Raw genomic sequence first — 21,960 nt, forward strand, 5'->3', positions numbered from 1 at the left:
TTTTATGGATAGTTATGTTCTTGAAGATTGTAAAACTCATCCATAATCTTGTAATATCATAATTTACAAGGATAAAGACATCTAGTACAATATTAAGGTAACTAGGGACCTTAGGAAAGTAAATTAGGTCATTATACTTGTAAACACAAATATTTACAATATTAAGGTCTCGTATTACTCTATTTTGGACATTTATGTTCCATAAGATTGTAAAATCCATCCTTAACCATTGTTTACTAGAATAAGGACCCAATTTACATCCCTAATGTCCACTATTACCAATCCTTTGTAATATGGATCCATATTCTTGTAAATATATGATTTACAACAATATGGATTTGGAGAACCCTAACGTTGTAATCCATGAGCAAAACCTTGTAAATTGTTACCAAAAACTTATAAGTTACGAGTTTAGGGATTCTTTTTACAATGTTTTGGTACCCTCGTATCCCAAAATTGTAAAATCAGCCCTTAATCTTGTAAACCCTCATTTTACTAGAATAAGGACCCAAGTTACATCCTCATGGTCCGGAGTTATCAATTCCTTGTAATGTGGATCCATATCCTTGTAAATGAGTATTTACAACATTATGGATTAGGTGAACCCTAATGTTGTAATCATGGTTCAAAAATTTGTAAACTGCTACCCAAATCTTGTAACTTATAAGTTTTAAGATCCTCTTACAATGTTATGGTATTCTCATATCCAAACTACTGTAAATCACTATCCAATCATATGTCAATTGCCAAACAGGAAGGGCATAATTGCATGTTAAAAAAGTGGAAACTTGATAACTTGTATAACCGGTAACCAATTTTTTTTAAAATCTGGGAGCATCATAAAGGACAAATGGTGCATGGGTGCACCTGGTGCACTGTAGAAGGTGCCGTCTCGGACAAATGGTGCATGGGTGCACCTGGTGCACTGTAGAAAGTGCCCAAGGTCTCGGATGTACAAGAAGGTCAAATATATGGAGATTATCTGGTGAGTTCATTGAGGGGAAACTTATGGGGGAAGGCACACATTGAAACTACAAAGATTTGAAGTTAACGAAGCAAAGGATCCGCATCTATTTGAAAGGGAAAGCCAGAAAAAGAAAATTAAATAAAGTTTTTCATGATGACTTTGAGTGGGGCTTGTTATTCAAATACGAAATTGCATCAAGCATTTGTGGGTCCTTTAGATTTTTTTAGGTGTTAACACTATCAACCGTTGGATTAATCCAATGGCTGTCATGAATTTGGAGCTCACAGGCACATAAAAGCGTTCCTTCACGTGACCTGGTTGTATTCGTGCTTTTTTTTAGTCCAATATATATATGATGGATGCAGTTTTTTTCATCAATGAGGAATATGAAATTCAAATTTGGAGCATCTTCACGAGAAAGAAAAGTATCACTAAATTAATAACTCGTATGTAAATATACATACAATTTAAAAATTATAACAACACAAAAAGAAATTTGCACTATACTCTATGCTTTATGGAGTTTAATATTATTGGCCATGCACACCGACAAGAGCAGGTGATCAAATGTTTTCTTATAAAACGTTTAAACAAATATTTCTACCTAACACTATCGCAATTATAGAACATATAACAATATGTATACATATAGTTTATCTCGCACATGATCTGCACCCGCAAAAAAACAAATCATATTCTCCTCCTCCAATAAAGGTAACCAATCTGCAACAATTGACCTGAAGCATTTAGAACAAGAAAGAAACATGAGTTCAAACCCTGATATGGCATATGTACCAAATGTTCAAGAACTGGTAAAGAGTGACCCTTCGCAGGTCCCTGAAAAATTCCTCATAATTAGGTGTTAGAAAATTATATATTTAATTTTTTAATAATTGAATGGAAATTAAATTGTGGGACTTGTGACTTTAAATACATGACTTTTATGAAATGGTATGTATTCATTGGGAATAGTCATATTCTTAATCAAGGAAAAATAAAATATTGGCTTTTTATCACAAATGGTCCTTGACGTTTACGAAATTATCACGAATGGTCCTTGAGGTTTTTTTGTGACACTAATAGTCCTCAACGTTTGGACTTTTTATCACAAATGGTCTTTGCCGTCAAAAATTCTGTTAAGTGTATGATGTGGAAGATAAGTGGAGCCCACATGTACAATCACATCGTGACATGTGGATTAAATAAATAAATAAATATTATTTTTTTTATGAAAATCCATTAAAAAAACCATTTAGAGAGTAGAGAGAGAGAGAGAGAGAGAGGCTAAATGGTTTTTTAATGGATTTTCATAAAAAAAAAATATTTATTTATTTATTTAATCCACATGTCACGATGTGATTGTACATGTGGGCTCCACTTATTTTCCACATCATACACTTAACAGAATTTTTGACGGCAAAGACCATTTGTGATAAAAAGTCCAAACGTTAAGGACTATTAGTGTCACAAAAAAACCTCAAGGACCATTCGTGATAATTTCGTAAACGTCAAGGACCATTTGTGATAAAAAGCCTAAAATATTATTTATTTTGTTTGTAAAATAATAATTCTTTTTGTGTTAAGTTGCATTGTTTCATATATGAAAGGTTGCATTATTTCATAGAAATTGAAACATTGCACTTCTTGGCTTAAGTTGCATTGTTTCATAGAAATTGAAACATTGCACTTCTTGGCTTATGGTTGCAACATGAAAAGACACATTTGTTAATATTCTTCAGTCACATCTTTTCTGAATAGAGGCCTTGTTGCCTATAAATAGAGAAGATCCTACAACATTTGATTCATCCAATTGTCATCCAACAATAGTATTATTTAGAGCATTCATAGCATTATATTTTTAGAAATATAGTGAGTTAGTAAGAGAGAGTTCATACACAAGTTTGAGTTCGCTTTTCTTGGGGATTGTAGTGCTACTTCAACAAGAAGCCGATCGTTGTATCCTGGGAGACGTTTGCCAAGCAAATCCTAAAAGCACCTGTGAGGAGGCAATTTCGTCTTAAGGAGATAGAACCAAGTTCTAGACTCGATCATCTGTAAAGTATTCTTAATTTTCCTTGTCATTATTTTCCTGTACTTATTTCGAATTTATAGTGAAGTTTTATTTTCAAAATTCTATAAATATAGCAATTATCTTTAATTTTACCAACATTAGGAATGAAGAAGACGAGCCAAAGAATGATCTTTCTTCCAGGATTCCTATCATTGATCTTTCTTTGCTCTCTCGAGGCCACAAGGAGGAGCTTGACAAACTGGACCAGGCTTGCAAAGAATGGGGATTCTTTCATGTGATCATCCTAACATGTACTAGAAATTGAATATTTTATAATTTATGCTCACCTCGTAGGAGTGACTAAAAAATGATACTGAAATAGCCCAAGGCCTATAATAATTAAGATAATTGGTGTATTATTTTTTATTAGACTTACATTATTTTGTTTATATTGTCAAACTGTGAATGTTGACTGCACAAATTCAGGCATTTTTCATGATGATTGTTTGATGATAGTCTTTGAATCAATGAACACTTTTCTTTTTCTTATTTTTTGGGTCAAAAAATGAACACTTTTCAAGTTACATATAAAGTCAAACTGTGCATGCAATGATGCACAGGTGGTGAATCATGGAGTGGCAGCAGAAGTGTTGCAGGAGATGAAGGATGGGACGGCCAAGTTCTTTGAACTTCCATTAGAAGAGAAGAATAAGATTCGTATGGCATCGGGTGAGTTCAGGGGTGAACCGACGTTGGAACAAGAGGGGTCGGACGCCCCCTTGGAAGGCTGGAAATTTGGCAAGGGACTCCATGAGAGCCCCCTTGGACTGCTGCTAGAAGCCCCCTTGTATGCACACCAAGTGCTCGATGGAAGTCCCAGGTGAAGTCTCCTCTGCTGCTGCGCGCTAATTTTTTTTCAAAACGAGCCTTGCCAAACGACGTCATTTGGTCCAAGGCTCAGTCAAATTTTTTTTAATTGACCTGGCCTCAAAACGACGTCGTTTTGGGCCAGGTTTTTTAAAAAAAAAAACAAAACAAAACAAACAGCATCACTTACCCCCTCTCAAACTCTAACCTCCCAATCTCCATCACTTACCTTATTTTCTTTTTTTTTTTTTTTTTTGTCTGAACCATGAGGTGGTCCTGGATGGCCCCAACTATGAGTGGCACCTTTAAGCCTTAACCACAACCCAGACTAATCCCCACTCACACCGGGTCGGCCCATAAAGGGTAAAGTGTTTGCCAAAGTGGAGACTCCCCTTATTTTCATTTTCAATCCTTTTACTTTCATTTATTTTTATATTACTCCATTTGTCCTTTTACTTTCATTTATTTTTATATTACTCCATTTACTTAAGTTTACAATGTAAATAAGGAAGTACCCCCTATTTGGATTCAAATAAAAATACTAGAAAATCAAATTCCCACCAAATCAAAATATGAAAAATCGGTTTTAGTGCAAAATACGATTTAGGCTAAAAATGATGGCTCATTAAGTCAATATATCATTCATACTAAAATCCCATAAAATCAAGTTTTCTTATTTGATGTGTAAGGAATAAAATCCGCCAAAAATTATATTGATAAAATGATTATTCCAAAAAACTATTTTTCATACTTAGTCAATATTTTTACATAAAACATTTTTTCATATATGATATGAATGCATGAAGGGACGTAAGGTTTTTTTAGTTTGTGAAATTTTTATTTTTTTCTTTCTATTGGGTTTAATGGGGGGAGAAAAGCTTTAAAGATATTTGCTAAATCGCTACTATTTGTCTATTCTTGCAATTTTTCTTGCTCAGAATGTATTTTTCCATCCCTTTGTTGAGGACAATTATGATTGCAATCAATAAGCAATATAATTCTTGACATATGTGATATATATACTATTTTTCGTATGTATTGTGAGTTCGAATTTTTGATTCTTTATAATTTGTAAGAGGCCCCCACACACATAAAATCCTGGCTTCGCCACTGCCATCAACCTCCATCAACTCTTCGCCGGTGGCCCAGTGCCGATCACCACCATCTTATAGAAAAATTTTCATTGTAGAAAATTTTTGGAACTTTTACACTAAGCCCCCTTGGCCATATAATCCTGGATCCGCCACTGGGTGAGTTTCAAGGCTACGGGCAACTCTTTGGTGCTTCCCAAGTGCAGAAAATGGACTGGTTTGACCCACTGCTTCTCAGTCTTTACCCAGAAAATAGGAATCTTAAGTTTTGGCCAACAGAACCAGAGGGATACAAGCTTCACTCAGGGAAAAATAGAGAGTATTTTTAATTACCCTTTAAGAGTGTGAACCTCTAATACTTAGGAGCATCAATCACTTCCATCAACGGGTCAAAGTCACTCACATATGCAAATGAAGCTAGCTAAACTCTAATTGACTTGCAATTTCTTGATAAGTGTTGTGTTGATCATGATGAAGGGAGGTATTGAGGCATATTCAAGTGAAGTCAAAAGAGTTGGAGAGGAGTGTTGGAATTTTAAAAAGGTTTTAAAATTTTAACCATTTTATTTATTTAATTATTTTGGCTATTTTATTTAATTTATTGTGGGGTTATAAATATCTAATATTCAGGTTTTATTTCTATATTGAATGCCTTAATTTTCTGGTTAGTGAACTTTTTTGGTTGGTGAAGGTTACATGTTACTGGATGCCTATAAAAGGTCACTTCTCCTTCACATGTGAAACACACACAGTACACCATCAGAATATCACATACCACAATCACCACCACAAACTAATTCTCTCATTTTCTACTTTTATATATATTCTCTACTTTATATTATTATTTTGGCAATGGTTCTGTGACTTGAGTTTGTGTACTAGGGGTCGTATCTTGGAGTCTTGTAGACCGTCAGTACCTGCACGTAGGGAGGCTACAAAGGCTTTAGAACAGTGTCTTTGACGTGCTTCACCGTACCAAACTCACCTTCTTATTTATTATTTATTTTGCTTTTACTTATCTATTATTTTATTTTCTTAAATTTCATTGTACCTTAAAAGCTTTCCAATTTATTTATAAGTTATTTATAATATAAATGTTTTTGTATTTGGCTTTACGGAAAAGGAAAACTACATTTTTTTTATAACAAGGAGCTCCTAAGGTCTCTATCTATAATTATGGGGTTGGAGAAGCATACTCTTCTTAGCCTACACAAAGAGTTGCTCGAAGCTTTGCGGATGAACTACATTCGTCCATGCTCCATGCCTGATAAAGTACTAGGTCTAAGTCCACACTCGGACACAACCACCATAACCATACTCATGCAAGAAGACGATGTAACCGGATTACAGATTCAAAAAGAAGGGGAATGGGTGCCAGTGAAGCCAATTCCGAACGCTCTCGTTGTGAATGTGGGAGATGGTATTGAGGTAAAAATGGTACTTGAACTTTATTAAAGAAGTACAATATTTTTTTTCTAAGCTTCATGTTCTTATAGCTATGACAGATATGGAGCAATGGGAAGTACTAGAGTATTGAATACAGAGCTGTCGCAAACAAAAGCAAAAGGAGGATATCTTATGCTTCATTTCTTTGTCCGCATGTTGATGCTGAAGTCGAACCATTTGATAATACGGTGGAGACATCAAGAATGTATAAGAAAGTTAGATATGGAGATTATCTGAGTTCTTCCTTGAAGGGTAAACTTAAGGGGAAGGCGCATATTGAAACGGCTAAGGCTGGAAATTGAGCAACTGTTTCCATTTCCAAAAGCCAGATCAAGTCTTCCTTGATGACTTTGAGTGGGCCTGTTAATAAAATAACATCAAGCTTGTTGAATTTCATTTCTCCGTACCTGTAAGACCATGCACTTATCTCTTTTGTTTGATAAATAAAATAAATCTTATGCACTTTGTGCCGCACTTCCAAGTTCAAGTTGCCAAACCCAGATTATGTTCTGCTCAGCTAAGAAACAACAAAAACCTTGTTTTCATTAATACCAGGCTCAACAGCTAACAAAATGTGATACTATGCAAAGCAAAAAACTCTTGAATCTACAGAGAAATACAAGGGGTGGGGTATGGGGGAATGGAATGAACGAAATTACAACCGAGTGTATGATACAGTAAACTGGTTCCATTAGCTGATTAAATAGAGGCAACAAAAACAGCCACAGCTGCATTACTAATTTGTCTGAGAGCTCCCATTGGCATCATCTCTGGTAGTAGAACTACCTTGAACATTTGCAGCTTCCGGTGGAGGGCCTGCACCTAGCAGCAGAGGAGGAGGAGTTTCTTTCTTCTCGGTACCAGGGTTTTTATCTGCAGGATTTGGAGCAAAAGCTCTAAGACGAGGTTCAAAAACCTTGCTTGCAACATCAGGTGGTGGTGCATCTTCCCCTGGAAGCACAAGAAGCCCATTCTCACGAAGAGAAGATGGCTCATTGTAGCAGGCATTCCAGAGGGAGTCTACCAGCTGCCTCTCCTCTTTAGCTGCCCCAAGATCTTCAGGAGACATTGAACTAATACCTTTAATTCGCTCTTGAAGAAGTTGCTTCAATTTCTCATCTTCATCAGCTAAACCACTAGTGGACCCATCAGCTTTGTCTCGAGCAAGCTCAAGAAGGCCCCGGAGTGCAGCTTCTCGTACTTCTAGATCTTCGCTAGAGGCAAGGTGCAACATTATGCGTGGAAATCCTAGCTCACTTACTACATTGCAATCAGAGCTATTCTCGTGCAGTAGGAACTGAATCAAGTTCAGGGCTTTCCTGAAAAATGGTTAATTTTCAGAAGAAATTCATTATTGGGACACTAAATGAGGCAAAAATGAAGGCATATAAACATGTGAAGATTTCCAAATATATGAATTATTCAATTTCATTAATATGTTTTAATTCCCCAAAAAAACATATAAACAAAATGGCCCAAAGCAAACCGTGAACTGAAGATATAACAAAATCCTTGTAACACACAATTACCTCTGGAATCTCACATTGTCAGAAGATAAAGCATCTCTCAAGGCTGCATAACCATTTGCTAGACGAAATGCAACGCTACCAGGTTTGTTGTGCCGGATTAAAGCTGAAAAGGTCATTCATTTGGAAAGCAAAAGCTACATCAATATCCTTTCACGACAGGGCATAACTAGAAAAACACATTTACTTACATGACTAAACAGCAAACATAGTTCATCATAATACTAAAACCAGCACTTACAGGAAATTGCACCGAGAGCTTTGGTTCGAACAGTCACATCAGGGTCGGATGTGAGATTAGAAAACAGATATTCTAAGCCATTTGCTTCCATGACCAATTGTTGGCTCTTGGGGTTGTTCTGGACAATAGTGGTCACAACTTCTGCAGCCTTTGCTCGGATATTAGAATGGGAATTCTTCAGGTAACCAAGAAGAGGGACCAAACCGCCAATGGAATGAAGATCTGTGACAAATTAACAGCCAATGTTACTCTGCACAAGACCCAAATATCAATATGCAAAAGAACACACACCAAATAAGATGATAGCAAAAGTCCAGTTCAAAGAAAAGGGTCAGAAATTTTACCATTGGCCATGTCAATAGACTCAACATGCTCTTGCAACTCATCCAACAAATCTGCCACAGACGCAAAAGAAGTACCGACAAAATTAATTATATGTTATAAATTCAAAACAAAAAAACAAGACTTGGAGCTGAATTTCATATTTTATTAAATAAAAGAAGGAGACAAACCTTCAATATCAGCAGGAGTAACTCCTTGAGCTTCCAAAACCTGCTCAGGAGTTTGCATTACAAGTGTTATCTCTTTCATGCGCTTCACAACGTCAATACTCTGCGATTGCATCGCTTCCATAAACCATCTCCTATCCTCTTCGCTATAAAAACACAACCAAAAACCAATCAATTTGGTCTCTAACATTCACACACATGCTTTTGAGTATTTCTATACATTGATTACAAATAATTGCGTAATTAGTATGATTTTTGGGGCGCAGAGAGAAAAGTACCTCAAATTGCGATTGGGGCCAGTGCCATCAGAGTGAGCGAGGCTCCATTTGAGCAATCCATCCCAGTTGGGTCCGTCTTTTGCCATTGTTGCTTCGTCTTAAACAAAACCAAAACCCTAAAAACTCTGCCTTTTTCTCTGCTCTGCTAATTGATGAAGAAACAATAAATTACAAAGGAAACGGTTTAAAGCACCAGCAAAGTTATATAGGAATATAAGTCGACATACAACACCGCTCAGACTTCAAGTTCTCGAAACCTCTTGATAGTTCTGGAACTCTAGTTTATGCACTAGAACTAAAAGGAAGACACGCAGGCGGCAGGGCGCCGAGCTGCCCGGCCTATGGGCCAGCAAGTTAGATTAGGTTGGGCTGAGGTTTTTAGAGGCCCAATAAATTTTGTGTACTAGTCTTTCAGTCTTCGGTGGAAGGCCCAATTCTGTTGAATCATGGGATTTTTTATTTTTTTTTTCCTTTTTTTTTGTCACCAATTGTGTATATTAAACAACTGCTAGCCTTAGACTTACAGTGCGTTTGGATGAGAAAATTTAAAAGTACAAAGGAATTCATAAATGACGGAAATTAATGTTCTAGAATTTGTAAAGTTTCTTGTTTGGGTAACAGATTTAAAATACGAAATTTGAGCTTTATTTGTAAAGTTATCTTTTTTAAAAACTCAATCTCTCTTGAAATTTTAGAAATGACAATTTTTAGGTAGAATTTAAAGTTGGGATTTATGACCTCCAAATTCCATGTTTTTTCCCACGCAGAATTTCTATATTTCTATATTTTTTTGTTCAAACACGGGAATTGATTCATGTCAATTTAAAAATTCTAACTTTTGTTGAACTCCCAAGTTTATTTTCCTCATCCAAATGCACTATTAAGATGTTGCATTACATACCAGTGGGGGTGCTAGTAATGCATATCAAGTTTCCGCTTTGCCTAACGTGTTGCTGGAGAGGCAAACAAATGAAATTATAATAACACGAATTATACTACGGTTAGTTGTTTACGCATGCATGAATAATTTATGAATGTAAATCAATCTTGGATTCACATTTGATCCAGATATAAATCATGTATAGACAGGACAGCGAAATTTAGGTCTGAACACTAAGTGGTTAGAATATGAACTAACAAAGTATATCAAACTTAATGTACACTAAAGCAATCGGTGATGGAGGATAATTAGTGGCGGAGAGTGACCTCTAAAACCTAATTCACTGGTTGGCTGTCAGCAAGATTTGCCTCAGGCTTAATAAATTCATCGCTGTTTGCTAATTTTGCGTTTATGGACGGAGTTGAAGTTGGTAAATACAATACAACGTGCTCCCTCGCATGGCGTTGGCAACTTGGCAATGGCCACTTCACTAGACCAATGATTTGGCTCCGCAAATTGAAACCATTAAATAATACAATAGTGGTGCAAACGTGGAATATTCTGTCTTCCATAATCAAATGTTGTCTTTTCGTGTGTGGTTGCTAGTCCTACTAGCCACTAGGTAGGGTCCATCCCCTCACTCCATAAAGCCTTCATCAGTGAGCTGTAGCCTGTAACATGTAAACAAAACTGACACGACATGTCGTTTTGGTCGCCCAATTGCCACGCCAGTCAAACGCCTTTTCAAAACGTTCGCGGAGACCCAGACGTCAATATGGGCCACGGCGACATTGCGTTTATGTCTGTCCGCCCGTCGTGACTCGTACGTGTGCAGTTGAATACCGCGTATCAATTATTTTTGTAAGACTAAATTTCTTTTTCGTCATTAGATTTTATACGAAATTGTAATTTAATTAATGAGAATATAATTTAGTTAATTAATACGCATACAACTCAACGTTTACGGTTTATAGAAATTTCGTTATTTTTTCATTGAGTAGTTCACTTGTGATAGAAATTTTGAGAATACCGTGACCTATACTTTAATGCCGCCACTCTTCGTATTTACTTAACCAAAAACTTTGAGTTATAATTTGCCTAAATTTATTTCTTAGTGATCAAATTAAAATTTCGTATAAAATTGAGTGACTAAAACTATTTTAAGTCTTTCCGCATTTTCCATTTTTCATTTATTGATTTGGTTTTCGCTTTTTGAGGTTAAAATATAGGGGTGGCATTTTTTACCGAAAAACCGCAAAAACCGACCGATAATTTACCGCAATGAAACCGCAATCGCGGTAAACCGAACCGCATTTGCGGTATTTAAAACCGAACCGCATTTGCAGTTGCGGTTGCGGTATTTGATTTTCAAAACTTGCGGTTACCGCAAACCGCAAATATATTTTAAATAATATTATCTAAAATATATTATATTGAATATAATATAAATATACTTATATAATGAAGGATTTTGGCTTTTGGCTCTGTGACTAATATAAGTTATATTCAATATATTGTACGTAAACAAGTATATTTCATACAATATTTATTTTGTATTCACACCCATTAATCGTAGCCGTTAGATGCGATCAGACCTAAGCCTCTCTTCTCTCCTTATGCGATCTCACTCTCTCATCTCAACTCTCTGATTCTCATTCGTCTCTCTCTCTCTCTCTCTCTCTCAACTCTCAAAATCGGCTTCTCTCTCACATCAATGCAAAAGAGGAAGGATGAGCAATCCGTTGAGATATCCAATGAAGTGGATAAATACTTGACGGATCCTTTTGAGAGCCCATTGAGCAAACAATTCAATCTCCTGAATTGGTGGAAAGGGAATCAAACAAGATATCCTATTCTTTCACAAGTTGCCAAGGATATCTTTGCAATTCCAAGTTCTACGGTTGCTAGTGAAAATGCTTTTAGCTTAGGCAAGAGGATTGTGGATCCTTTTAGAAGTTCTTTGCATCCTAAAATGGTAGAGGCATTAGTGTGTACTAGTGATTGGCTTAGAGCGGACGAATTTTCCTTTTACAAGGAACCAACGGATGATGAGGTTGAATTCTACAAGGAAATGGAATATATGACAACTTGTAAGTAATTAGTTTATTTTTGCTCATGTTATTTATGCTTCTTCTTATAATAAAATGTACTAAACTTATGTTGTTTTATTTGTAGATAGCATTGGTGCTCAATCAACACAATGGGGTTCTTCAAATCCACTTACCACCACCAACACTTGAGTTGGTAACTTTAGTTTGTAATATTGGTGCATTGCATTTTCCTTTTAGTTTGTAACTTTAATTAACTTTAAATTGGATTTTCTTTTGGGTTGTAAACTTTAATTCATTTTGCATTGTATTTTCCTTTTCGTTTGTAACTTTAAAGAATTTGGAATTGGAATGCTTGAGAAGTTTAACTTTAATTGGAATGCTTGGAATTGAACTTTAATTTTCTTTAGGTTGTGATGCTTGAGAAGTTGGATTTTTATGACACAAAAAAAACTTGCGGTTTTAAACCGCTAATTCACGGTAACCGACCGCTTTTTGCAGTTTACCGCAATGCGGTAAACCGCAAAACGCGGTCGGTTCGCGGTTTCAAAAATCACCATACCGCAAATAGTCGGTCGTTATTTTTTCATTGAGTAGTTCACTTGTAATAGAAATTTTGAGAATACCGTGACCTATACTTTAATGCCGCCACTCTTCGTATTTACTTAACCAAAAACTTTGAGTTATAATTTGCCTAAATTTATTTCTTAGTGATCAAATTAAAATTTCGTATAAAATTGAGTGACTAAAACTATTTTAAGTCTTTTCGCATTTTCCATTTTTCATTTATTGATTTGGTTTTCGCTTTTTGAGGTTAAAATACATGTACTGTGTACAGCTTAAATGCCACGCTTTAATAACGAACGACGCGCTACCTGCACCTCCTTTTAAAAGCTTTGTATTTCCCATTTTTACCTTCGTCTCTCTCTCTCTCTCTCTCTCTCTCCCTCTCTCCCTCTCCTATTGCTCTCTGCTTCACTTCGCCTTCGAATTCACTGAACGATCTGAGCTTCTGGAAATTGGATTGCATTCGTTCTTGATTTCTGGGCTTCATTTTTACTTCAACAAAGATTCAGTCTTTTTCCAATTTCGGAAGATAAAGAAAGGGCCTTTGCCTCTTTCTCTGGTCTTCACTGTTTAGGGTTTCTGATAGCTTCTGATGGCTTCCCTGGGCTCCGCCTCATACTGGTGCTACACATGTAGCCGATCGATTCGGGTTCGGATCCGGGCCCAAGACTCGATCCTCTGCCCCGATTGCGGCGCCGGATTCATCGAAGAGATCCAGACCCCGACCCGATCTCCGCTCCACCACCCATTCCCCACCGCCGCGATGTTCCTCGATAACACTCCAATTTCGCAAAGCCCGAGCCCGCCTAATCTCCGCCGGAGCCAGAGAAGCAGCCGCGATCGCTCACCGTTCAACCCGGTTATTGTCCTCCGAGGCCCACCTGACACCGAATCCGACCCGGGCAGCTTCGAGCTTTACTACGATGACGGAGCCGGTTTGGGCCTCCGCCCTCTGCCGTCGTCCATGTCGGACTTCTTAATGGGATCGGGTTTCGACCGGCTGCTCCACCAATTGACCCAATTGGAAAACGGCGTCGCACGGCTCGACCACCCTCCGGCGTCGAAAGCCGCCATCGAGTCCATGCCCGTCATCAAAATCGCCGACGACCACGTCTCCACCGAGTCGCACTGCGCTGTTTGCAAAGAGGCGTTCGAGCTCGACTCGGAAGCTCGCGAGATGCCCTGTAAGCACATCTACCACTCCGACTGTATATTCCCATGGCTTTCGATTCGAAACTCGTGCCCGGTTTGCCGCCACCAACTCCCTACTGACGTGCGCGGGCCGCGTGGCAGTGGCAGAGCGTCGCCGGAGAATAATGGTATGGTTGGAGAAGAAGAGACGGTGGGGTTGACTATCTGGAGATTGCCCGGGGGCGGATTCGCTGTGGGCAGGTTCACCGGAGGCAGGAGAGCTGCTGAGCGTGAGCTTCCAGTTGTTTACACTGAGATGGATGGTGGGTTCAATACGGCTGGTGCTCCTAGGAGGATTTCATGGGCTTCTCGAAGAAGAGCGAGGGAGACTGGTGGGTTTGCTCAGGCTTTTCGCAATTTCTTCTCCTTTTTCGGGAGGCTCAGAAGCTCGAGAAGCGGGTCTGGTAATGTGTTTAGTAGATCATCAAGGAGGAGAAGCCAGCGTTGGCCTTTGGAAGATAACTGATTGAGGTTTAGTGTTTTATAGTTATTGGGTTCTGATATTTTGATTACGTTGTGCTGATGTTGTTGTTGAGGAAGGGAAAGTTTGTACATTTATCGTTTGTTTGGTGTAAATAGCAATACATGACAGAGAATTGAAGAGTCTCTCAATTGGGGCTCTGTGGAAGAGATGGAAATTTTGAATTTGGTAGAGAGACTAGGGAATTAGTTTTCGCACATTTGGAAGGAGGAGGAGGAGGAGAAGTAAAGCCAAGGGATTAAAGTGGTGGCTTGGCAGCATTGGAAAGTTAGCAATGGAGAGGTGGTACAAGGCTTTCTGTTGTTGTTTGTATTACTGCTAGGACTTAAAAGGCCTCGCTTGTTGCAGAATTGCAGGGTTACAGTGAATTGACCTAGAAGCCGGTGGCTGTTTTTTGTTCTTTTTGGTTGTCTATTGTTTTACTTAGGATTGTTTTGATTGTTCTCATTTTAATCCAAAGTGATTACTGGCTCTCTTCTTTGATGTTGTTGTTCTGCATTTATTCTCAGCAAAATTTGATTTGGGATGCCAATCTCTCAATTTCAGTTGGATCATGGGATTAATTTCCTAACTTGTGAAGTAAGTTCCAGTTGGGAATTAGGCCATCTTCATCACTCAGAATTTGCAGTTTCTTCTAAAGTAAACCATTATTTACCACTATGATTTCATGAAAAGCCAGGAAGGATGATTTTGTTTAAGTTTGCTCCTGTCAATTTATGCAATGTTGCTTTGGTATTTCTGTTTTATTGCTTCTTTGATGTTGCCACAGGTTCTCTTCCCACTCTGCATACGCGAATTGAGTTTTAATGCCATAGATGGGGGTGTTTGATTTTCTTTTTCTGCTAACCAATGAATTTGCGGTTGTTAATTTGATAATTCCAAGCACATTTTCATGAAATAAAAAGGAATTTGCTGGAAGCACACGCATCATCTCTTTTAAAACGAATTTCGGCCTGCTCAAGCAGCTGACCAAATGCTTCAGAAACTGCAAAAAGTTCTGGTCTTTGATCATTGTGTGATGGTATATATTTCTTCATTGCCAATTAAGTCCTTTTATTCCTAGTAAATTCTACCCTTTGTTGCATGTGAACTGTTGATGAGCCATCGCAATGGAAGTCTTGTGCCATCGCGCTCCTCGTTGCTCATTCACAGCAATGCAAGTCTTTCGCTCTCTGAGTCATGGTTAGGACTTTTCACGCGGCCCAACCTGTTGGAATATGGTACTTCATGCTTAGCTCGCTCATTACCCACAACCCGTTCCCCACCGTTCGTTTGCTTCAAGCCACCAGTTAGTCTCAGCCAGCTCCTTCTTGCCCCCACTCTATTAAACAAGTGAAGTCGGCGTGGACCCAGCCTTATCTTTAAACCCACAAAAATCTTGGGTTCTTATTGGCCCTACCTATCCATTTAGAATGAAGAAAACACAAACCAAAACCCCCTTTTTCACATCCAAGCTGAGAAAATTGAAATTACTAGATTTCTACAGAGATGGGATCAATGTCTTCTCCTCTGACTATCATTTCTGCAGAGCCACTGATGCAACCGGTTGCGGTCGGCCGCAGCAGCCCCTCTCTCTTGACGACACAGGCAGGGTCAAAATCTCTGTTGTGGAAGTCTAGGATTGAGAAGAAGAGAGCATTGACTGTGGTTGCTGCCATTGGAGATGTATCAGCTGATGGCACCCCCTACCTGATAGCTGGAGCTGCTGCAGTGGCTCTGCTTGGAACTGCCTTCCCAATTATCTTCTCCCGCAAGGACCTGTAATTAACTAACTACCCTGCTCTCTCATTTCATTGACTTCTCTTTTCATAAAAATTTTTTGAGTTGTGTTTGCTGTGCTCGTTTTAGGTGTCCCGAATGCGATGGAGCGGGTTTCGTTCGGAAGGCAGGGGTGACCTTGAGGGCTAATGCAGCACGGAAGGACGAGGCTCAGATTGTCTGTGCTCGGTGCAATGGCCTTGGCAAGCTCAACCAAATCGACAAAAGATAGATCCCTCGTTTTCTTTCTCTGTTTTGTAACTTTGATCTCGCTCTGGTGCTGTCAAAGCTTATAAACAGCGTTTCCCTTTTAACATTGTCACATAAAAGAATAAACCTTTTCTTTAGTTATCACTACTGTTGTTAAAGACTTTTAACTTAAAGTTGGCTTGTCAATATTGCTGCGACTGTCATCCATGTGATCCCATACCAACTGAACTGGATCTACTTCATCTGGGAAATTTTTTGGTTTGGCAGTCGGACCGTCACGTAGGGTTACCAATTCACATGTTAAATATGGGTGAACAATATGTTTATATGTCATGGACCTAGAGTATAGCATTAAAAATATATACACGTATTATAATATAAGTGAATCGATAATATTGACATATGATGAAAGCAACTTGCCATATACGTTGTCTATTTTCTTTTCTCTTTTTGAGACCTATTTCTTCTTAGAATATAGTTTTTTTTTCTTATAGAAACGATACTGAAAAGTAGAAGAATTCAACAGAGGACTTCGATTGCGTGAATGAATATTATATAGAATAAAAGAGGTCAACTGCAATTGCAAAGTAGAATGTTTCTTCGTCTAAGGAAAGTTGCTAAATTGGTAAGGGAAAGGGACGACCTTGACCATAATAAATATGTTGCAAAAATTGTTTCAATTTCCTTTCCAGAATTATCAATCAATTATTTTCTTTACACAAGCAAATCAATTTCGTCGTCATATAACCATATGGAGTCTATGAGAAACCAAATTTCATTAGTAATAGTATACACACAGCCTCAAGTTCGGATCGCATCACCCAAAATCTTCCAGCAGCAAGAACCAGCCCTGCTAATCAACTGACACGTGTACGTCTTGATCCTTGAAGGGTCTCACAGCCACATACGTACAGCAATATGCACGCTGTCATCTCCAAAAACCTCGGATGCACAAGCAGATGGTGAAACCAAATACAAATCTGACAGAACCAGTTAGTGCCTATCTTCTTGTTGTCTCTGTCTTTGTTTTGCATTTGCCCTAGGTTGTTTTTTCGCTTAATGCTAGGAGCTCAAGATTAAGTGTTTGCATGCGTGCCTAATTGGGTTTGATTAGTATTAATCAAGGACGATCGAAAGTGATGATGAGTGGGATGAGGTTCGACGAGGATCTTGGTCCCGATCGTGGGGACGACAACTTTCACACAGATGATGAAGAAAACCAAGCACACAGGTCTTGTGAGCAATATGAAGCCGATACCGAATCCGATATCGTTAGAGCTCCCTCAAGAAATCTATCCCAAAACTCCATTGATGTTAATATTAATGCATGGCCTCAAAGCTATCGGTAAATTCTTCACAGGCTACAAGATTATACGTATATAAATATGTGTGTATAGTATTTGTTTTCTTCTTGTAACATGGTTTGTCGATGCAGATAAGATTTTTATATTGCTAAACTGTGAATATGTATCACGCATTCAAACAAGAATTAACATATATTAGCTAGCTTTTTGTATAGTGGTTTTTTTTTTTTTTTTGGGTGCAATATTAAAAGAAGTTCTAAGTTCAAAATCCACATACCTCAACAAGAATTAACCTAAACAATTGTCCAGATTCACCATACCCTAACATGTTTTTCCTTCATTGGGGTTTCATGATAATTTTTACGCCTAAATGTGATATTATATATTCTTAGTGATTGAACCACTATTTACTTTATACAGTGTATCATTTGGTAACTGAAAAGACTAAGAAACAACTTCGTCTTTTTTTTTTTTTCGGAGGACCTTTTCTATGGAGAGGGACGATAGTATACTAAACTCATACACATTACACGGATGTTAGGGCTCGAACCCATGACCTTTTCTGAAGGGAACAAATGCTCAAAACCACTACACTAGTGGGTGTTTGCAACTAAGAAACAACATTAATAAGTTGCCAACATCAAATGTCTTGTAATGTATCCTAATATGTCGACTATTTCCTCTTGAATATGTGCATGCAGGCAATCGATTGACATGTACACAAGTGTGACGCCTCCTTCCCTTGGGTTCCTAGGGGCGGCGAGTTTGAATTCTTTGTCTACACTTGACAAGCGGCACTCAATATCTGATTCTGGTTCAAGCACCACAAGGCTACTCAATTCTCAAACCAGTTTGGACAAAGAAGTGCCTCCCTCACCTTCCCAAGCTGCCAAATTCTCCATCTACTCTTCCTACGCCTCAAAAGGCTCCCTCCCGGAATTGCCCCCACCCAAGGAACGCTGCTGTTCATTTCCCCAAGCTGTACTTAATGGTAATAACAATCAATTTTCATGGTAGATTTCTGGCAGAGAATGAGCTTCCACACTGCAGTTTCTAACAGAGAATTTAATCATTTTATTATGCAGGAACCAATGTTCTATGTGGGATAGGACTTCTTACAACCCCATATGCAATAAAAGAAGGAGGGTGGTTGAGCCTCATACTACTTGCTTTATATGGTGTTATCTGTTGCTATACTGGAATTTTGTTGAAGAGATGCTTAGAAAGCTGTCCCGGGCTCCGAACATACCCGGATATTGGCCAGGCTGCTTTTGGCTCCACCGGTCGTTTTTTCTTATCTGTAAGGCTAACTTACTTTGATATATGCTTATGTTGTCTGTGAATTCAATGGTCCAAGATTCATAGTCTTGTAATTTTTGGATTCACATCACAAAATTATTATATCAGCCATGCATGTTTCTATGTTTGAAGCAACACTGACACTTGGGTTTTGGGTCATGCAGATAATATTGTATCTAGAACTATATGTAAGTGCACAGAACTCTTAGTTTCCTCTATGCCTCCCTCTTTCCAATATACATTAAAAGTTCAATGCCTGTGTGATGTAGGGTGCTTGTGTGGAGTTTTTGACCATGATGAGTGATAACTTGGCATCAGTGTTCCCAAACACCCAAATGACACTTGGTGGAATCCATCTTGATAGCCATCATATCTTTGGCATCACAGCAACTCTTGTAATTCTTCCAACTGTATGGCTTCAAAACCTTAGTTTGCTCTCTTACCTCTCAGGTTTCATATTCTGATCACTTATCTTAATCTATGTAAATCTTTATGCTTTCAATTTCACAATGTTGAACATCTAAGCTCTAGAAAAGTTGTACAATTGAACCAATGTTTTCAGTTGGAGGAGTGGTTGCATCAATCCTGGTGGCCCTTTGCTTGCTGTGGGTTGGGGTGGTGAACCAAGTTGGATTTCATCACAGAGGAACAGCCTTAAACCTTTCAGATATATCGGTCACAATTGGTATCTATGGCTTTGGCTTCGCCGGCCATTCGGTCTTCCCAAATATCTATACCTCCATGAAAGAACCATCACAATTTTCAGCAGTTCTAATAACCAGGTGAGGTGACCAACATTGGCTTTATTTAAAATAAAATAAAAATCCTGGTTTTAAAAATGTGACAAAGTATTTGACATGTTCCTCTGCTGCAGTGTTACATTTTGCTTTTTCATATACACTGGGGTAGCAGTATGCGGCTTTCTAATGTTTGGAGACTCCATCCATTCTCAGTTCACTCTAAACATGCCCACACAGTTTGTTGCTTCCAAAATTGCAGTCTGGACAACAGTATGATTTAAGAAAATTGGTTCTGTTTTTTTCCAGAGTTTCTTTTTTTATTGGCATATATATATATTGATTATCTCTTCTTTTTCTTTTTTTTGTCTCTTGATTATGCAGATTGTGAACCCAATGACAAAGTATGCCTTGACAATGACACCAGTGGCTTTGAGTGTAGAGGAACTCTTTCCCGAAGCTTGGACGGGATCTCACTGTGTTTCGATTTTCGTTAGAACACTTCTAGTTTCATCAACTTTGGCCGTGGCGATGAGTTTTCCATTCTTTGGTAAGCATATGTGTGTGAGAAGTTCAAACTCTTAAAATAAAAGACGTGTTTTTCACTCTGCTGGCTATCAACTACTAACAAAATTCAGCTAATGAACAATTTTTGATTCACAATCGAACAACATAACATATCACATCATATGATAAAAGAACATATTTGCTTAAAATAAAAAGACAAGGCAAAGTTCTTTGGATATAAAGTGTGGCGTCTACTAAGCTGTTCATTTTGTCAACTGGACTGCAGGCTCTGTGATGGCATTGATGGGATCCTTAGTAGCAATGCTAGTGGTGAGTAATTTCTTCATCAACCCATTCAATTCCAGGATAGAGGGAGCCGGTCGATCGGCATGCATGATCGAGCTACCGGCTCGCTCTATTCTGCAACTAAAGCTCTTAGGATATATATACACAAGATTGCACGCAGTTCATTAATGAATTGAAATCTTTTTCTTGTTTTATTTATTTATTTTTTTCTATTATTGCTTGACAGGCTGTTGTTTTTCCATGTGTGTGCTATCTCGTCCTACACAGAGGTAGATTAACTAAACTGCAGGTAAGAATCACAACCCATTATTGTCATTATTACTCAATGCAATTAATTTATCAGAAAGTTTCTGCAATATTAATAATGCCTCTTTCACAATATTTCCTGCTCTAATTTTCAGATTGCAACATGCATTCTGATCATAATTGTGGGGGTGGTGTGTTCTACTATTGGAACATACTCAGCAATTTCAAGAATAGCTGACCAAATGTAATTTAACACATGATATTCTAGCCTAAAGGTAAAGGAGGGAGAATGATCACGCGTCGTTTCGTTATTGGTTTGTTGCACCATGTAATACAACCATTGTACTGTAGACTTTCAACACATAGGAACAAACAACCCAATATGTGACATTCAGCTAGCTTTCTTATTACACAAAATTAAATGAACTTGGTCCTTTATATGTTCAATAAAGGGGGTTCATTTGGTTCCAACAAAGTTTTGTAATTCACGAGCCCAACAGGACTTAGCATGCATCAATCCATTTGTGGAGAAATGGAAACTAGTGCCCAAGCAATGTTTCAATCATGCAAGCAACAGCAGTACTGTTCCTGCCCTCAAACAATTCAGCATTACATGTGCAACCGACCGGAGGCTTTTTGTTTATAGTATTCACAATTTGCATTGGTTGCCTCACCACCGATTTTGGTTTTGACAATTAACTATTTTAGTAGCAGTACATGAACACTTAATGTAGTTGATATATTTATTTGTTTTGGCAAAAGATACGGAAGATATTTCGCTCAATTAGTGAAGGGTATTTGTCGAATTCACCCAGATATCTTGTATCGATGCTCAGTGTTGTATGAAGTAGCGTAGTACCCTATGGCTCCGTTTGGTTCACGGAACAAATTTGAGGGGAAATCATTTCCCATATCATTTTCCAATGGATGGGAAATGAAAGATTCCTTTCTTACGTTTGATAATGCTGGGAAAGTAACCGGGAGATACCACTTTATTTCCTTTCCTATGTTTGTTTTGAATAGTAATGGAAAACAAAATTTGTATAAATTTTCAATTATACATATATTAAATCAAATAAAAAAAGAATGCATTTAATGATATATTGTAATTCTAAATTGTTAATGGGGACAAAATGGTCATGTAAAATGTGTATTTAATGTTGGCTAATTTTCCCAAACTTTCCCATGATGAGGGAAAACAAAACTCAAGTTGGGAGGATGGCTTCACTTTCCCCCCTACTTTTCCATGGGCCAAGCAACGATTTCCTATGCATGGACTACCAAACGTGGGAAAGCAATTGATTTCCCATCCCCAAATCTCCTTTCTCATGAACCAAATGAGGCCTATATTTGTAGGACCAATGAAAGAGAGGACCCTTTAATGGAAGACATTATAACTTGTCAATAATACTATGACATATATGATAATACTTTCAGGTAGCATGACATTATTGGTTGAAGATGGTGAAATAGTATAATCCCATTGCAAA

The 21,960-nt window shown here is 38.0% G+C and overlaps 4 protein-coding genes and 1 pseudogene across 4 annotated transcripts; 4 read left to right on the plus strand and 1 right to left on the minus strand.

Annotated features, from left to right (window-relative positions):
• Positions 1 to 1,731: 1,731 nt before the first annotated feature.
• Positions 1,732 to 6,788, plus strand: LOC110766524 (protein LATERAL BRANCHING OXIDOREDUCTASE 1-like; annotated as a pseudogene).
• A 112-nt stretch (positions 6,789 to 6,900) lies between these two features.
• Positions 6,901 to 9,213, minus strand: LOC110766523 (uncharacterized). The gene is made up of 6 exons (XM_021969860.2): positions 8,937 to 9,213; positions 8,662 to 8,804; positions 8,494 to 8,544; positions 8,150 to 8,371; positions 7,912 to 8,014; positions 6,901 to 7,701 (listed from the first exon to the last, which is right to left on the minus strand). The coding sequence occupies exons 1-6, from the start codon at positions 9,020 to 9,022 to the stop codon at positions 7,119 to 7,121; spliced, it is 1,188 nt and encodes a 395-aa protein (XP_021825552.2). The 5' UTR covers positions 9,023 to 9,213; the 3' UTR covers positions 6,901 to 7,118.
• Positions 9,214 to 12,772: 3,559 nt separating this feature from the next.
• On the plus strand, positions 12,773 to 14,586 carry LOC110766509 (putative E3 ubiquitin-protein ligase RHC2A). The gene has a single exon (XM_088254829.1). It carries the CDS (start codon positions 13,024 to 13,026, stop codon positions 14,086 to 14,088), a length of 1,065 nt encoding a protein of 354 aa, XP_088110955.1. The 5' UTR covers positions 12,773 to 13,023; the 3' UTR covers positions 14,089 to 14,586.
• A 137-nt stretch (positions 14,587 to 14,723) lies between these two features.
• Positions 14,724 to 16,215, plus strand: LOC110766483 (uncharacterized). The gene is made up of 2 exons (XM_021969817.2): positions 14,724 to 15,863; positions 15,952 to 16,215. The coding sequence occupies exons 1-2, from the start codon at positions 15,592 to 15,594 to the stop codon at positions 16,091 to 16,093; spliced, it is 414 nt and encodes a 137-aa protein (XP_021825509.1). The 5' UTR covers positions 14,724 to 15,591; the 3' UTR covers positions 16,094 to 16,215.
• An 846-nt stretch (positions 16,216 to 17,061) lies between these two features.
• Positions 17,062 to 21,139, plus strand: LOC110766511 (Transmembrane amino acid transporter family protein). Its single transcript, XM_021969851.2, has 11 exons — positions 17,062 to 17,416; positions 18,077 to 18,366; positions 18,461 to 18,675; positions 18,839 to 18,862; positions 18,944 to 19,124; positions 19,237 to 19,456; positions 19,549 to 19,684; positions 19,796 to 19,961; positions 20,205 to 20,248; positions 20,451 to 20,513; positions 20,626 to 21,139. The coding sequence occupies exons 1-11, from the start codon at positions 17,211 to 17,213 to the stop codon at positions 20,716 to 20,718; spliced, it is 1,638 nt and encodes a 545-aa protein (XP_021825543.1). The 5' UTR covers positions 17,062 to 17,210; the 3' UTR covers positions 20,719 to 21,139.
• The last annotated feature ends 821 nt before the right edge of the window (positions 21,140 to 21,960 follow it).

The sequence above is a fragment of the Prunus avium genome, chromosome 6 (genome assembly GCF_965620075.1).
Source record: "Prunus avium chromosome 6, drPruAviu1.hap1.1, whole genome shotgun sequence".
Classification (NCBI taxonomy): domain Eukaryota; kingdom Viridiplantae; phylum Streptophyta; class Magnoliopsida; order Rosales; family Rosaceae; genus Prunus; species Prunus avium.

Bases quoted from the DNA above. Each gene is read 5' to 3' on its own strand.
- LOC110766483 (XM_021969817.2), top strand. From the start codon at position 15,592: ATGGGATCAATGTCTTCTCCTCTGACTATCATTTCTGCAGAGCCACTG. The intron at 15,864-15,951 runs GTAATTAACTAA...TGCTCGTTTTAG, and splicing joins ATCTTCTCCCGCAAGGACCT to GTGTCCCGAATGCGATGGAG.
- LOC110766511 (XM_021969851.2), top strand. From the start codon at position 17,211: ATGATGAGTGGGATGAGGTTCGACGAGGATCTTGGTCCCGATCGTGGG. The intron at 19,685-19,795 runs GTATGATTTAAG...TTGATTATGCAG, and splicing joins AAATTGCAGTCTGGACAACA to ATTGTGAACCCAATGACAAA. The intron at 20,514-20,625 runs GTAAGAATCACA...TCTAATTTTCAG, and splicing joins GTAGATTAACTAAACTGCAG to ATTGCAACATGCATTCTGAT.
- LOC110766509 (XM_088254829.1), top strand. From the start codon at position 13,024: ATGGCTTCCCTGGGCTCCGCCTCATACTGGTGCTACACATGTAGCCGA.
- LOC110766523 (XM_021969860.2), bottom strand. From the start codon at position 9,022: ATGGCAAAAGACGGACCCAACTGGGATGGATTGCTCAAATGGAGCCTC. The intron at 8,805-8,936 runs GTACTTTTCTCT...GTGTTTTTATAG, and splicing joins GGCCCCAATCGCAATTTGAG to CGAAGAGGATAGGAGATGGT. The intron at 8,372-8,493 runs GTAAAATTTCTG...AATTTGTCACAG, and splicing joins GTCTATTGACATGGCCAATG to ATCTTCATTCCATTGGCGGT.